General features: G+C 36.4%; 1 protein-coding gene across 1 annotated transcript in view; it reads left to right on the forward strand.

Moving 5' to 3' along the window:
• The window catches only part of LOC136340316 (uncharacterized), a 124,909-nt gene that overhangs the window by 26,207 nt on the left and 80,890 nt on the right, over positions 1-17,812 (forward strand). Inside the window, exons 2-3 of the mRNA XM_066284297.1 lie at positions 16,744-16,914; positions 16,968-17,162. Coding sequence (XP_066140394.1) covers positions 16,744-16,914; positions 16,968-17,162 — 366 coding nt within the window. The remainder of the gene's footprint in view (positions 1-16,743; positions 16,915-16,967; positions 17,163-17,812) is intronic.

Consider the following 17,812-nt stretch of genomic DNA (forward strand, 5'->3'; position numbering starts at 1 on the left):
TTTTCGAACAAGGGAAATGTATTTAGAATGATAGGAAAGTTAGCAAATCAAATTTGAACCAAGAAAATTTTCATTCTTCGGGGATCTTGTGACACCATCACCAGATGTACAGGGTGTTATATGTTAAGTGCGTGGCCAATCCTCAAGGGGTGATTTTTTGAGTGATTCTAAGACGAAAAGTTCACATGAACGTAATTCCGGTAATGGTTCGTTTTCAAGACACAGCGTATCAAACTTATTTTAAATTGTTACATAAAAAAACTCCTAAATATCAAAAAGACGCAAATTAACATGACGTCGAAGCTTGATGACAGTTTTTAATGTACTACAAAGGAATCTTTTAAGCTAGAATTTTTTGACTTCTTTTGCTAGTGCTACATAAAGAATAACGCCGTAAATTTAACAAAATAAAACAAGAAAAATGCATTATTAAAACCCGACTTAAACAAATGATATACAGTTTTTTAAGTAAAAAAACATCTAACAATAAGTAACACGAAACTTACAATATTTGGTGGAAATGTCCTCCTTCAACTTCACTACAAGGATTAGCTGGTCTTAACATCGATTGCCCAACACGTTGAAATATTCTCGGCCTACGTCTTATCTGACTACAAGAAACCCGTATTCGTTGGATAATTCCTTCTGAGTGTTGATTCGGAATTCTATAAAAGAAGGATTTTACATGCCTCCAAGGGAAAAATAATTCAGCGGATGTAAGTTCCATCACCTGATTGGCTCTGACTATATAAAAGTGATAAAAAAAGTTTTAAAAAATGTCAGTGATGCATGAATAACAATAATAACCATAAACAACACTGCCAAATTTGAACAATATCGGCTGAAGGATTGTTCGGAGTTTTAGGTTGACCCGATTTTTAAAGAAAAGTTTGACTCCCTGTATCTAGAGAGTGAAACATTACCGGACCTATGTTTACATAAATTTTTCTTAGAATCATGCAAAGAATGATTTTTTGAAGCTTGGCGACGTACTCAAATATCACCCTCTATTTAAGCTCTGTCTTGTCCTCCTCTCTTCTCTGCAAATGGTAGGAATGAGTTCTTCTGCTACTTGTCGATTCTGTTTTTCGAGAATTAATATCAAAACCACTGGAGGAAATATTTTTTTTTGAGTAAAATATTTTTTTTATTAGTCATGCACGTTGTGATGCAATTTCCATACAGATTTGAGCCTTTGGGATCCCCGATCTCAAATGATACTTTTTCTCTTTAGAGTACTCTCTTCCAGGTTCTCATCTTTTTTTTCTGCCAGTGGTAGAAATGATACGATCATTCCCTCTTTTCGTCTCTGTTTTAGTTTTTATTATTTTTTTATTCTGATGGTGCTAATAGAGGTTGAGAACTCCGAAGACTTCCTCTCCTCCTCTAGGAGTAAAGACTTGGTTGTTTAATCTTAGAAAGGCCCACAGTTGCTTACTGCGGAGTATCGCAGTTGACCTTTAGAGTTATTCAACCAAAACAATGTCGAAAATGCACATTTCCGGTTAACAACAATGTTAACGATTAGTAGTAGATGAATCAGCTGCGTAAGTTTGAGTTTGAAACATGTATCGATCTATGACTGATTGACAGGAGTATTTACAGGGTGATATAACTTTTACACATAAATTGGGGAAATTACGGTTGAGGACAAGTAATCATTAATAACGAAAAAAAATGAGTAAAACATTTTTGATTTCGGAGATATCAAATTGTTTTAAATAAAAGTAAAAGAATCTGAACTTCATAAAATTGAGAATGTATTTAATTTATCGTAGTAATCGTTCGAGTTCGCTTGATACATTTTTTATGTCTCAACTGTGTATGGAAAAGCTCGGAAATAACATCGAACAGTTGCTATGATAAACTAAATCCATTTTCAATTTTATGAAGTTCAGATTCTTTTATTTTCCTTTGAAATATAATTGGTATCTCCGAGACTGAAAGTCTTTTACTTTTTTTTTTCACTATTAATCATAATTTGCCCTGAGATGAAATTCTTCAAATTTTTGCGCATAGGCTGAAAATCACTCTGCAGTTCGAGATGAAACGAGAAGAAACATATTTCGAAGAATATATATTTTTTGCAGTGCCCCTGGCTGGACGAGCATCCGCTTAACATGGGAACATGCTATAAGAACTAGCAGTCAACATAAACGGGATTAGTATAGCTCACCCTATGCGATTCTCAGTGAAGTGGAAAAGAGTAGCTATAGACCCCTGATTATTTCAACAGGGCAACTTCGTCTCAGAGCTCGTAAAGTGCACTGCCTCTTCTCTGACAAGCTTTTACGCTCCCCCCGTATAATTAAATTTATTATTTATAATCACGTTTTATGGCCTACTTAAAAATCTGCGGACGGGAAAATTGGTTTAGCATAATTTTATTCAAAGTACGTTGGCAGCGTTTCGTTCGAACCTCCAAAAAACACGGCCGAGCCTTGAATACCAAGACACTTTTTACCTCAAACCTCGAAAAATAAAATTGTGGAACCTATTTCGGCCATGAATTTAATATTCGAAAATATGTAGTTGTTAAGAAGAAAGTTATCTTATGTCTACATCAAACCTTTGGAAAATAGGCTGCAGTAATAACCACTCAATCTCTATTTTCTCTGGTTTAAAGATGTTTCGAACAAACTCCTTCTTTGTACCAAGTCCATTAAACTTCTTTTTAACAAGGTAATTTATAGTTTGCCGGAGCTTCTTATTGTTTCTCTGGAAAACTCCCGTAGGTACTTAAATTTTAAATATTTTTCCTTGACAAAGTTTAAGGCAAACTGGCACCGTCATTTCCATAATTGCATTATTTTTGAATAGTTGAATCTTTAGAAAGTACTATTTACGTTGAGAGACGCAGTTTTGTGGCCTTTTACCATCTTCGTCAGTTGAACTAATCTGCTTTGGAAAACTTTACGTTAGAGGCAACCTTTAAAAATTGCTTTTAAGGTCCCTTTTTAACAAAGTTAGAGGTCCAATTTATATCGATGCTAAATTAACTTTGAACGGTTTAAATTCTTTCGACGTGCGGTCGAAGAAAAGGCAAACAAGAGAGGGAATGTGTATGCTTTGAAAACGAATAAAGGAGAGCCACAAAAAATGTTCAATAAAGTGGGTCAAAGCGTTATAAGAAATGCGTTTAATTCAAATTGTACACTTTTTTTCACACTTTTTAAAGGAAGCGCTCATAAACATTAATATCGCGCTTTGTTTATAAATATCTGTTAAAAATCCCAATTGAATAGCTATTCAAAGTCGGCTGCTGAAAATAACGAAACAAAAAAATTATTAATTTCGTGAGAGTGCACTCTTTCGGCGGGTAATTTGTCATTCAGAGCATAAAAAGTTTTTAAATTTTACCTGACGCTGTCCTTTAGAACGAAGATAAATTTGTAACATTAGGTTTAAGGTATTAAGTGTCCGAAACCTTGCAAATTAATCATCGATTGAGATAGTTCATTATGTCCCTGTATAAATCGTTCGTTTGCTCTTTTCAACAGTATGGTCAATACTATGGTCCAGATATTAAACAAATTCAAGTTAATGCTTCGGATATCTTGAATGCGTGTATTAAAATTTGCAAAAGTGTAAAAACGATCAAATAAAGGGAAAACAAAACCTCTTAAGGTATTTTCTACCCGACATCAATACGGCGGTCCAGAAACTCAAAGTAACAAATCTGGAAAATATTTTTAATCCTATTAGTGTCGTATAAAAGCGTATCTTGCTATTCAGAAAGAGCTAAAAAAAATCAAATTATAGTAATTGACAAGCTACCATCAAAGAAGCCTCTGTTGGAATAAAATTTATCGTAAAGCTGCCAGCTTATAAATTCCATGCTGTAAAGAACCCAAAGCTTCTTTGGCAAAATGGGGGGTCAATAAGGGTTTAATTTCCCTCCCCACGAGCACAGCCAAACGCTCCATTCTCATTATCTATTAGAATTTTCCTAGGAATTCCGACTTGCTGAGATTCGCCAAACCATCAAAAAACCCCAACATATCATCTCCAATATAATTTAGCTGACATATTATATATATCTTCCATTCGGTGTATTTTCCGAGAACAGATGTTGAGGCAATTTATCGGTCCTCAAATGGATTTAAAAGCCATAAAAACACGGCATTCATCTTTGCGTTCCCCCCTCGGAATGGGGCCCCATGAATTTTACCAGTCCAAATTGTGTGTGTGTGTGTGTGTGTGTGTGTGTTTAAACGAGGAAAATGGATTTTGATTCAAAATTGTTACAAAAACGGGGTCGTAAATCCATTGAAAACGGATGAGTTATCATAGGAGTCAACATGTTTACGATGCCATATTTCAAAGGCGCTTATGAGAATAAACGAGAATCGATACAGTTGGGTCTTTGGGGAAAAATCTGTCCAGCGGCGCTTATTTGACAAATGCTTTGGCCAACTCAATCATGCCCCAGTGGATATCCTGCACACATCAGATCCTTTTCAGCTTGAAAAAATGTAAATAACTGTACGGCTAATGCATTAAATCCGCTCGCCAAACAAAAAAAAGTGCTTTAAAAGACAAAAGCCGGACTCGGAACAGAAACAGAAGCCCTCTAATTATACTAAATGGGCTCCGACAAAGCATCCGAAGTTTCGCTGAATGGAAATTTTCTATTCACCTGCTTTGTGCGATTTTCCTGCTTTGCCGTGTTTACCCTTCCGTTTATAAGCCCCAATTTTGCATTCAACATGTCAGCACTTAATTACATGTAAATACCACCATTTCGATGTTTTGAATTATTTTCGTGTGTCTGCAAGTGAAAAATAAACCCTAAGCTCTGCCTGCCTCTCGGGGCTGAATGCGAAGCATCGTTTAAAAATTTTAATTTAATTTTGCTGCAGAAGTTACCACCATTAAGTGATAGTACGGATGTCGGAAGGCCGTGAAACGATCTGAGGTACACGCACATGGCGGAAGTGTTTAGAATTAATTGGACGGTTATCATACAACTTAAGGTTTTTATTTAGTTTTCTCGTAAAGAACCTTGTTTTCCCCGTTTCAGAGATAACTAATTTCAATGTTGCCCCTCCTCTTCAAGTTTATATCAAACGAAGTTTAATCGATACCATTTTCATTTTTTTTTTTTTTAATTTAATGACTTGCCGAAAAAAGAAGCGATATCGTTCAACATTTCGAGTATCGGTTGGCGGTAACGGCACTAAAGGCATCGCCGAATATGCCTAATGACCACGTTAAACAAGGTGATAGTTGAAACGACAGATGTTATCGGGTCTGGTACGATATATCGCAAGCTCCATCTAACGATATTTCGCAGTACTGGTGCTGCGGTAGCCGGATTGCGTCAGGTGCGAACGACCCATTTTTATGGCATCATTAATTAGTACAAGCCAGAAGAAGAAAATTCGTCGCCTAAAAAGTAAAACGAAAAATGCATAGGTCCTTTTGAGTATGCTGGTGCAGCAGACTTTGTGAAAACAATAATAATTGTCAACACAATGATGCGTATTGTGTTCTTTCATCATTGTGTTGAAAATAATTATTGTCTTCATCAGACGTGCTACACGAGCATGGACAAAAGGCCCTATGCGGTTTCCCTCATAGGAACTCGCAACATTTTAAGTATTTTATAGCAGTGTTAGGTATTTTGAGAATATTATTTTGTCGAGTTTCCATAAGATTTTTCGGGGTAAGATTCAACGTAAATTAGTGAATGAGCCGTTTAGAAATGAGAAATTTTTTAAGTTTTTGTAAAATTTAATTCGTGCTTGTGGAACTGAACTTACGGCTTCTTCCGCTAAATTTGTGCTTTCTCATAAAAGTCACTCGGGAAGCTTTTATCTGAAAGAAGGCACTTTTAACTCAGGTTAAGTAAAGTGAACCTCAATAGAATTCGGGGTTACAAATTCTCAAATGTAAAGCTTTGAGAAGTTTTCTTTATTATCTGGAATTGAGTGCCTTATAGTTTCTTTAGTCTAAGCTCTGCCTTTTCATGCAACAAATAGAGAGTTTTTCCTCGCGAAGAAGATGCTTTCAGTTAAAGTTCAGCGCCAATTGGAGCGCAATTGAACGGCTTCTTCGGAAATTAAAACTGTAAGTTTCAATTTCGGTTATGATTAGGGTTAGAACAAACTAGATTCGCAGGTTATGTTGTAGCAATTGGCAAAGCTACTTTATCCTTCGAGATTTGATCACCTTCGAATTTTCCATGCCATCTCCTTCCTTTCCTAGCGCTGTACACTAGATCTAATCTACTTTCCTATGGATCCTCTTTAGAAAATTTTCATTAAAACAAAATATACAGTATTGGCCATAATTATTGCAAGTTTAAAAATGGATTTATATTTTTGTCCAAATCAAAAGAACAAATGCACCCCCCTGTACATACATACATCCTTTATTGAACTACCTTTACTTATCAGAGAAACGGAACGTGTTACCTCTTCTTATATTCACCGATGTTAAGGACTTTGTTTAGTTTGTTTGTTAATTTACTCGTACTTCTAGCACTTAAGTTACGCCCAGGTACATCGGCACGTACCCTAGAAGGTTCTCAGCCATAAAGGTCCTTTACGGCGGGAAATTACGCTAAGTTTCAATAGCGGTTTTTGAAACTGGGTTAGTGCCGAGATCTGTAATTCGTCATGTTTGTAATTACCCTTATTAAGTCATTGATATATCCACCCGAAGGTTGCACTTTACAAGCTTAAGCTCAAAGCTAACCTATGATGGCTTCTGACAGGAGTGCGCCACTGCGTGGAAGTCCTCAGTTTTTAGTACTTAAAGACGGAAACAGGTTCTCTCCCTCTCTTTTATTATTTATTCCATTCCTCATCATGTAACTAGTATCGTAAGTTTAACTTGCAAAACGCCCATCACGCGAACTTCCAATTAGTGTTTAGGCCGTTTTGTTACAAATAAGTGAAAATTGCAATAAAGTCCATTTTTGCAAACTAAATTTGTGTTTCCATGGTTTCATTTATTGAAGGAACCTTAACAACTGATATGAATAAATTGTGTTTCTGTGCTGCGTAAAATTATTGCCCCTAAATTGTTTTGCTTAAATAATTAACTGTAACAATGAAAAATAAAATAAATGTTTAATATTTAGTGTAATATGCTGTAACCCTCACTACATCTGCCATTCTAGTTGGCATAGAATTAATTAATTTCTCAATTATGACTGGATCCATTCCCGATCAAGCTTTTGGCAGTAATTCGTACAGTTCCGTGACATTTTTAACTTTTTGGTCCAAAATTTTCTGTTCCGACATTTCCCATAAGCTCTCTATCAATTGAATTGAGATCAATACTTTTGAGACGGCCATTTCATAATAGATATTTTTTGCTGTTTTAACCATTCTTTGACCAATTTGGAAGCATGCTTTGGATCGTTACCGTGTTGAAAGGCAAATTTAAGTGGTATGACCTTATCTGTACAGGGTTCCAATAGTCTTTATATATAAATTTCTCCATCTTTCCCTCAATTTTATGTTAAATACCTATACCAAATGACGAAAAGCACCCCCACACCATTGAAGATCCACCGTCATGTTTAATAGTGGGGCAAGTGTATTTTGGATCCAATCTCTGGCCTGTAGGTCACCTCACGTGAACCACACCATCACTTCCAAATAAATTAAACTCAGACTCGTCGGTAAATACGACCCGTTTTCAATAATTTGGTGTCCAGTGAATGCGGTTTGAGTAAAGGCTTTTTGGCAGGTCTATAACTATTTAAGCCGTTTTCCGAAAATCTTCGCTTTATTGTTCAACTTAAAAGGCCAAATGGTCCTGCTTGGTCGATTCCACCCAGATTTTCGTTGAAGATAGGAAGGGAGTTTTTTTCGCAATTTTTAAAAAGCTTTAGGTCCAATTTCTTCTAGGACTTTCTTGGTCAACCAGTGTTTTTTAATGGTATTATGCTACCAGTAAGAACAAATTGTTTGATGATTCTCGACACTGTCGATTTATGAAGTTGTAAATTTCTGGCTATTTCGACTTGCCTTAGACTGTTTTCATAAATATCAATCACTCTGGTTCTAACGTTTTCACTCTACGTTTTACTTCGAACTAAAACGGAAAATTCGCTAAATAATAGTCGAACTGAAAACAAGAACTGAGAAGCAAAGTTTTTTCCATAAAACACGAAAAAATAAATGATTGCAATAATTTTCATCAGCATGGAAACAGAATTTGTTTATACCAGTGAATATAAGAAGAGATAATACATCTCTTTTCTCTGATAAGTAAAGGTAGTTCAATAAAGAATGTACGTATGTCCAGAGTGGCGCATTTGTCTTTTCGATTTAGACAAAAATATAAAACAATTTTAAGTTGCAATAATTATGGCCAATATTGTACATGTAACTAAAATTCAACATAAATCGGAACTAAATGGAATGTCTTCGGATTATCGATTAGGGCTGCATCATCTCTGAACACCAAAAACGCGTGCAAAATTGGTGCGAAATTGCAAAAATTTCTAATATGACTATTAGACCTGTACAGGTAACAACTTCCTATTTGTGTAACATCACATTGCTCTACAGGGCGTTTCTTAAGTACGGTACGTAACTTCGAGAACGTATTCTGTCGCTAAAATTAAGGTAACTTTGTGGTATAAACAATATCCCTAAAATGCTTCGTTAGGGAAATACAGGGTGTGTAATTTTTATTAAAAAATTACGTGATAAACGTGGTAACCCAATGTTCTTTTTCTATATATTTTTCCCTTTTTAATTGTTTTTTTCAATTTGTTAATTGTGTTTGGGAAAAGATCGTTTTTGATTTGTTGACATTTGATTAACTGAATTGTTTTGACATTTGAATGAATAACATTTTACTAGCTGGATTGGATGTGGTGGTTCCCAAACTTGGCCAGTTCGCAGTCCATGCATGAATCCTTTAGCCTTTTATTTATGGGGTTACCTCAAGTCGCTCCTGCATAAGACACCTGTATTAGATGAAAATGACTTGGAAAATCGAATAATTCAACGTGCAATGTCATAAAAAATATTCTAAGAGTTTTTGAACGAGTGAGACAATCAATGACGAGACGATTGGAATCGTGAGTTTTTTCAGGAGGTCATCGTTTTCAACATTTGCTTTGATTCAGTGTCACAAATGATTATTTTTATAATTGCTATTGGTTGTTAAAGAAAAAAAAAAGCAAATAAAAAATGGCTCGCTTTCCATTCGCGAATGGTAGTTATTACATTACGGCGCACGGTAATGCCTTTATTTTTTCATTGAAAGCGGTATGTTAAGGACTTTATGTTATTGGTTTTGGTGTAGTTTGTTTAGTCAATTTACTTGTATTTTTATCCCATAAGTTACACCCACGTATATCGACATTTATTCTAAGAATGCCATCTGGGTGCCAGACCACAGTGCCCATCAGGCAGGGGTTCTTTATAGCTGGGAAATACGCTGTTTCTCAAAAGGAGATTGCTAAGAGGGACTATAGCTGCGATCTGCAATTCATCGGGCCTGTAATATTTCCAGAAAAGCGACTTGTATAGGTATTCATCGGACGGCAGCGATTTATGGTATCCTGCGCGACCATAGCCTGTAACGGCTCTCGGTGGTGGTGCGCCTCTGGTTGGTGCTCCTCGGATTTAGTACTTATGGGGTGAGCGAAATAATTTCGCTCTATTGTTTCTCTTCTTCTAGAAACGGTGTCGGCTCCGAACATGTGTCCGGAAACATACTTCGTAATGCGCTCAACTAAGCAAACTCCCGCTTCACACTTAGACCAACGATTCTTGTCATTATCAAAATAAGTCAAATTTAATGCAGTTCATTTTCTTAAACCAAATTGTTGTTTTCGCGGTTTCGTTTGTCGAAGGAACCTTAACGCGGTGCGCCCTATGGCAAAACGCCAAGAGACGTTTTACCTTCCAAATCGAAAAAACAATGAAATAAGAAAAAATACATTGAAAAAGAACACTGGCGTATCGCGTTTAACACGTACTTTTTTAACGAAACTTTCACGCTCTGCATTTCCGTAACGAAGCGTTTTTTGGATATGGTTTATACAACAAAATTTCCTTTATCTTAGCGACGGAGTACGCTCCCGAGGTTACGTAACGTGCTTAGGAAACACCCTGTATAATAATTTGTCTGTAAGTTGCTTTGTGAAATCCAACCTCCAGTGGAAGATGGAACGTTGAGAGCAAAGAAAACCTAATAACAAAAACTTCCATAATGTCGAGTGCATATTTCCTAGACTGCACTGCCCTACGCCACTCGACAACTACACAATTCGTATCCATTTTCCACTTATTACAACGTCCCCTTTAGAAACTTTAGCGAGCGAACATCTAGTGCGGACTCAAACTTGAACAATCTAATACAATTCCCGGATACAAAGCGATATTGTGCCCGTTCCTAAAACGAAACCCAACAATGGAACTTTCATTTGCTGCGGTGGAGCAGCCGACCGGACCCTGATAGAATTTCAATATTCCTCTGCATTGATGACCTCTCTGTTTACAGGATTTCGGCCATGTATAACTAATGCGATAAATAGGGCATCGGATGGATCAGAAATTGGTTCGGATTGATAAATGATTCACCATCAGTTTCGCCGCTGCGGATGTCGAGTTGCTGTTACTACTCGTGTTTTGCAAATTAATTCAAGACCTTTACATAATTTAAGACCTTCGGTCATAAGCAGGCATGCTTCGTGTAATACGGAAAAATTGGCAGTTCAAGTATCGGGACTACGGAATTGATGCCTCCCTAATGGGCTGCCGTATCACTTACCGCGGACTTTTCGTCATCGTTAAGAATTTGTCCGAACTCTAGGACGCGACATTGTGACGTAGGGCCAAAAGTTCCGCATAAATTCGTCAAAAATCGAAGGAAATAATTTTATAATAACAACTGCATTTCTTGCGGAAAAAAGCAGAGCAACTTTATTATAGCAAATGTTTACCTTAAAATGTATCAAAACAACAATTTACATAAAAAAAAATATATATATTATAGAAAATATCCATTGTTTTTAATTGCAAGATCGCATGTTTTTGTCACGAACCTTACCAATTTGGCCAGGATGACTGGTTGTATGCTTATCAATGCGTCTCTTAAAGCAGTGAATAGTTCGTCTTGATCCCTGTAGGTCCTATCTTCAATTTTTCGATTTAAGTTTTCCCAGAGGTTCTCAATGGAATTTAGATCGGGGCATAGCGAAGGCCGTTCCAAAACGCGGGAACTCCTGAACTATTCTTTCACAAATTTAGACTTGTGTTTTGGACCGTTATTCTGTTGGAAAATATATGTATTAAAGACATAGAATCGTCCACATATCGCACCATTTGATTCTCCAAGATTTCCTTATATTGAAATCTATTCATACGACCATCTATTTTGTAAACGGGGCTAACATTATAGCCGGAAAAACAACCCCATACCATTATCGACCCACCTCCGTGCTTCACTGTAGGACAGGTGTATTTTGGATTGGGTATCAATATAGGACACTTCACGTAGGTGATACCATTACTACTAAATAAGCAAAAACTTTTATTCATCGCTCCTGATCACATTCCATGATGATTTCCAGTTCTGTTCCATCCAATGAAGATGTCGCGCGAAATTATGTCGGGCACGTCTAATTTTTTATATAAAAGAGGTTTTTTGGCTGTCTTCTTACATATAATTTGTCTTAAAGTAACGTGGTTCTTACTATTCTAGATGTTACTTGAACACCGTGATCTTCAGAAATACGGTCCTTAATTTTGTCTAATCCTCGAAGTTGTTCATTCTTCGCAATTTTTAAATTTTTTTTATCGTGGTAGCGATTGGTTTTCTCCGGATCTGTCACACTTTCTTTTTACATCAGTATTTCCAGACATTTGATATTTTCGAATAATTCGACAAACAATGGATTTGTTTAAATGAAATATTTTAGCAATATTTGCTTGTTTTTGGCCTCTTTTATGCAAATTAACAACACGTTCTTTTATTTCCATTGATAAATGTTTGCCTCGAGGCATTTTAACTAAACGATGTATCATGAATGAAATAAATTTTAAGGTAAATATTTGCTATAATTTGATAAGTTGCTAAATTTTTTTCGACAAAAAAATACTATTGTTAAAATAAAATTCCACAAAAAAATTAAAATAAAGAAAGTTTTTTGTCAAAGTATTTGGACATACAGTGGCCTCGTACTAAATCTATACCTAAACAATTTTCACTATTAAAACTCTAGTTATATTAATTCTTTAAAAATTGCTTTGCGTTTTTCCACTAGTGTATATAGAGTATATACACGTTTCCCCCCCAACTTTTTTTGCGCACGGCAATTGTACATTTGTTTTGTTACTCAAATTAGTTGTTTCTTTATTTGGGTTTCTTCATTGTTGCAAAATTTCTATTTAAAGCTTAGTTTAAAGAATATTTTATTTTATTTCCCCCAATATGTGGCTTCCATTATTTATTCATTTAGTTAACTACGCCAGGAAAACGATTTCTTTTAATTGCCCATTATACATCGGGTATAGCACGAGAACGATTACTTTTCAAAAGGAAAATCACCAAATTAGTATGTACAACGTACACTAAGTAGTAAGACGGAAATCATTTGTGTTCCGGAAATATGTTCTCGACGTAAATAAAAAATGGAAGCCACGTATTGGGGGGCTATAAGCTAAAATATCCTTTAAAATAAGCTGTAAATCAAAATTTTACAAACATAAAAAAATCTAGATAAAAAAAAACAACTAATTTGAATAACTAAGGAAATGCACCATTGGCATACGCAAAAGAAGTTGGGGGGAAAACATGTACACAACCCCCATTTTGCCCATTGTTTCTCTAAACGTGTTTACTCAAATCATAGGAAATATGCGCCTATTCGAACTATACATCACTGCAAAATTTTATTAAAATATGTTAAGAAACCCCAAGCTATTAACAACATTTTTTTTTAACTAACCAACACCTTGCGTAATGACTAGAATGCACTAAAGAATAAAGTGTCATAAAGAAAGTCTAATTATTTTCGCATAAGAAATCATCGAGTAACGGATTGGCCTATCAATACAAGATACCCTGTAGAGTTACTACAAAGTACATGTAATAGATAAATCTAGTTTTAAGGTTTTTCTTGCGGAGTCCTATGTATATTATGACGATTTTGAGTTCTTTGAGAAATTTTGAACATATTTCATGTAACGTACCCATGTCTAAATTCAATGTTTACTGAAATATTTGTAACTGAAATGGCCTGCTAAATCGCCTAACTTCATCCCTATGGCATTTTATGGAGTTATTTTGTTATAGTTTATGTTGCTATTTTTAAGTATCAACAAGTCAACCGTTATTTCTATTTTTTGTAATTTGTTTCGAAAATTGTTGCATTTAGTCATGGGTGCGTTACATGAAACAGGTATAGAATTTCCCAAAAAACTCAAAAACGTCACAATAAATATAGAGTTCGATAATAGAAAAATGAAAAAGTACGTTTACCTGCTGCATGGATAATTCTGTATACATGTCTGTTACCCCAAAAAATGCACGCTTAAAACCAATATTTCAGGTGTTTCGGCATTTTGATGAAAAATATTTCTTTAAATTATTAACGAATTTATGGCGGACTTTTGGTCATGTACGTATAATTGGTAGTGGTATTGGGAAATATCTATTAATAAAAACTTGAGAGTTGTTTTTGAATGAAAAAGCTTTTGCTAGTTTACAAAATTGTGACAAACAATGCACAATTGTTGATACAAAATAAATATTTTAATCTAAATAAATCATCTTTGGAATAATAGACTCATAAATCAACGACAACTGTCGACATGGCTCAATTATTGTGACAGAGCGTTTCATTTGGGGGCAGAAAAGGAATTTGGAGGCCGACAATATTAATCTAGTTTCGGGAGAGTTATGCGAAATCATAATTCAATGTTTAGCAGTGGACATAACAAATTGTTCGGTATACAAAATAGCCTTGAAGTTTAGCTGCAGGACTCCTGTTTAATGCAAACATAATCTGACATTCCTGCTTCTATTTCTCGTTTTTCTCAATACCAACGAAATCAGGCAAACCAGACAAACGTTGCAATTTAAACCCCCTCCCCCCCCCTCTCCGAACCGGTACGGGAGAGAAGTTAAAGAAACTTTTCCATTTTGTTTCTGGGGTTCAGACAAAACAATCACAAGCAGAATTCGGAATTCCATTTACCCTAATGTTGTTCGGATTTACATAGCACACATATTTCTCGTTAAAAGCCCGGTCATATCTTCTCTCGGAGGCAAATCCGTGGAAAATTCACCGCAAGCGTCGTCTGTATAAACAGGAAGTCGAATATTTACTGCAGATTAAAATGCTCCGAACCAAAAAGGGAATAAAAGACAAGATAAGAGTATATACAAGCCGGAACAAGGGATGATATGAAGAATTAACTTAAATGCTCCCAGAAGAGTGCTTCCGAGGGCCTCAGGCAGGCAAAAACTCTACCTTTCGCTACTTAAAACGTGATTTCCTGCGGCGGAACGTATTTAACCTGTCCAAAGTAAGGATTACCGTTATTTAGTTAATGCCCTTTCTGGTCGGGATTTAAAAGTGAGATACTGTGTGGCAATTTTATATTGTTCTTGGCTAAGTTGTTGGTTTGTTGTTTCGTTTAACGAGATTCTCTCCAGGGTTTGCGGCTACCCTGTTTTATAGCTCGCAGAGAGCAACGCTTTATCTTTGCAGTTCTAAATTGCCCATTGAATTTCTCGGTATATTGTACGATATTAATTGTATCCCAAAGCATAAAGGGAAAAAGAGCGCTTGGATATCTTGGTTTTGTTCGGAGCACGTGGACGACAGCAGTGATAACTTGCTTGAGGGTGATACAAGTTTGTTAGCACAGTTGATCGAAAAATTCTACCAGATTTAAGGTCAAATCATTGATAAAATTTGTATAAATTAAAATAGAAATTTAACTGAATATGCTTCCATGCGAATAAAACGGCATATTTCCATGTCAATAATGTGGCCCTGGAAGGTTTATAGCGCAATTGACATCGAAATCTTACGTTTATCTGACTTCAACAGGAATTTTCTGTCTCGAGTACTGAACCACAATATATCTACTTAATATGAATAAGTTTCGGTTCAGAATATTTTAAATAAATGGTGCACGTGGATGCTTTCCGTTCGATTTGAGTAATATCTTACCAACTGACGTATATCAACTAACAATACCTCACTAAGAGCTGTAGGACTCGGATATGTAATTTGAGACATCTTTAAAATTGAAATATTGTGACTTAGTGGTGTGACTTCGTTGTAGCGTCATTTTAAAGCACTTTCTAAATGGCGATGTGACCCCATAATCGTTCTTCCCGTAGGTTTATAGAGCTCGTCGAGGCGCTGGACTTGAAGCACACGCGAATGAAAATTGAAAAAGTAGCAAAGTAATTTTATACCTCAGAAGCTGAACCAAATATGACAAACTCGTCATTACACATATTTGTGCATACTAGAGTATTTCGAGATTACTAATCTGATGTATTCGTTTAGCTCTCTTAAACACTTGTTGCCCATATCGTGTTGTCCTGATATCAGTCATCAAAGTTCAGAACGTTCATAGGGTGCATCAAGATCGTCCTTTTCTTCGATTCTTGAATTGATCATTTTCAAGTATCTCCATCTGAGTGATGCAATTTTTTTTTTATTAATCTTCATCGACCTGAACTTTGACACTTACAGAAACCTCAATTGAATGAATGTAAAAAACAGAAAAGCCAGAGTTCCAAGCCTCTTATAGTTGTGACTCACTCCAAATTCATAAAACAAAAGCCAATAAACACAACTACTTTTCGTCTAATTCTCGGTAGGTCCACGAGCCGAGCTTAAGTCTAAAAGTATTTTAACTTCTGCACACGTGCGGAGAATAGGGAGTTAATGGTTATTTAGGTGCCATCGCTCATTTTCAATTAATCATTATGGAGCACACTCCTCCAAAATGTGTTACCACGACGGCTTTCTCAGCCCTCTCCAACACGCGATAAAATTGTTCTTTGTGATGTCTCCCACAGTCTTCATGTTTGCCAAACTTGGTAAACTTTTCTTAGTCGTCTACACACAGGTCTGTTAGTTTGTGCCTCAAGGTACACATGCAAAGTCGACGAAAATTCAACGCATCAGTCAAAAAGCAACAAGTTCTCAAGTCTACGACCTATAAATCTTCTAAATTTACGCTTCATGCTTATCTTTGTGAGCGGAAGAGCGCTTACTCAAAACTTTCCCGCTTGAACTCACATATCTGAACAAATCCTCAAAACCCTCAGACGTTTTTCTTTAATAAACAAAACTGCCCCCAATAATATTATAATATCTCTATTTCTTCTCTATATCGTTCGTTGCCTGTACCTTGTTCTCAGCTTCCTGTATCTTCTTGATCTTGGCTCTAGCCAGGTCAGGATATTTGGCAGTTATCCCTTTGAACATTCGAAGAACTTCTATCTGCTGGGGCGTGGCTTTTTGTTGGTACTCGAGGTACTGCTTGACTACCTCGGTCTTGCCAATACTGAGCAACTTCCAGGACGTATTTACAGTGATGGTCAGCGCCATTTTAGTGATTTCTAATGCGACCGTAGCCGCATTTAAAACTTTGTTGGACATTCTGGCGTGAAATCAATTGATATGACAATGAAACGAGTCATAAAATTGATAGTTTGTGACTTTCCTGACATTAAATATTCTTGGTTAGATTTCCACGTAAACGTGTTTGTTCGAAATATTTTTTCTTTCAGTGTTGATGAACATAGCTGAAGCAGTGAGAATAAACAGGCTGAACGTTCCCGATCTGGTGGATTTCGGAGATGAGGCAATTTTGGACTGTGATTTTACAGTGGGCAAAACTGAACATGATTTGGTGGTTAAGTGGTATTTTAACGGGTCGCAAGTGTATCAATGGATTCCTGGTGAGTTTCCACGGATATCGAATTTCGTGTTCCTTGATAAATGTTATCTGCAGGTACTAGAAAGCCCCAGAGCTTAGGTATTCTCAAGGGTAGGGTCAACTTGGAACCCAAACCCAGTGCCGATAGCTACGGCATCCATCGCGCCCTACACATCTCGAAGGCCGGTCCTGATTTGTCCGGAAACTTTACTTGTTCGGTCTCCACCCTTGAAAGCGAAGATGAGGAAACCAAACCCATGGTTGTCTTAGGTGAGTTTTTTCAATTAAATTTAGCATCGCTTTCGGATTTTAATAAGTCAGGAAATTCTCGTTAGCGTCGAAAGTTCATCAACAGATCCATCATTCAAAATTAAAAGCCTGGATGCACTTTTATCTCCCTGGAGGCTCTGTGGCGTGTTTTCCCGGAGATGCTTAAGTGATTAGAATAATCCTCGGAGTGTAAAAACGTTTTTCCCGTCATTATGTAAGTGATTCTCGTTAAAAGAAGGCGCCCAAGACTAATGCTTTTGTGGAGCGCTTTTTTGCGGGGTCATCACAGACTCCCACTTTAAAATCCGAATTTTTTCCAAAAGGCTCGATTTCATTAAACGCTTTAAGCCGGTTGGAAATTTTAATAAGGACGCTCCGCGGGAAGTTTGATACTCGAGAGTTGCAAGAAAGTTTAATAAACATGAAATCCTCCCAATACTGCCGAAACAATGTCACTGAAGCAACTTCAATTAGTAAGTTCGCAGTGGAACAAAGCGCACTCGAATGCAACGGAGTAATCCGTGTTGTGTCCCTACCACTTAAGGCAAAACCGCACAGTAAATCCACTTCGAGACAATTTCATTCGATATCGATCACTTAACTATTTGCTCCCCGGGGCCTATTTTGGCTTAACCGGAAACCGGTTCGCA

The sequence above is a fragment of the Euwallacea fornicatus genome, chromosome 7 (genome assembly GCF_040115645.1).
Source record: "Euwallacea fornicatus isolate EFF26 chromosome 7, ASM4011564v1, whole genome shotgun sequence".
Lineage (NCBI taxonomy): Eukaryota > Metazoa > Arthropoda > Insecta > Coleoptera > Curculionidae > Euwallacea > Euwallacea fornicatus.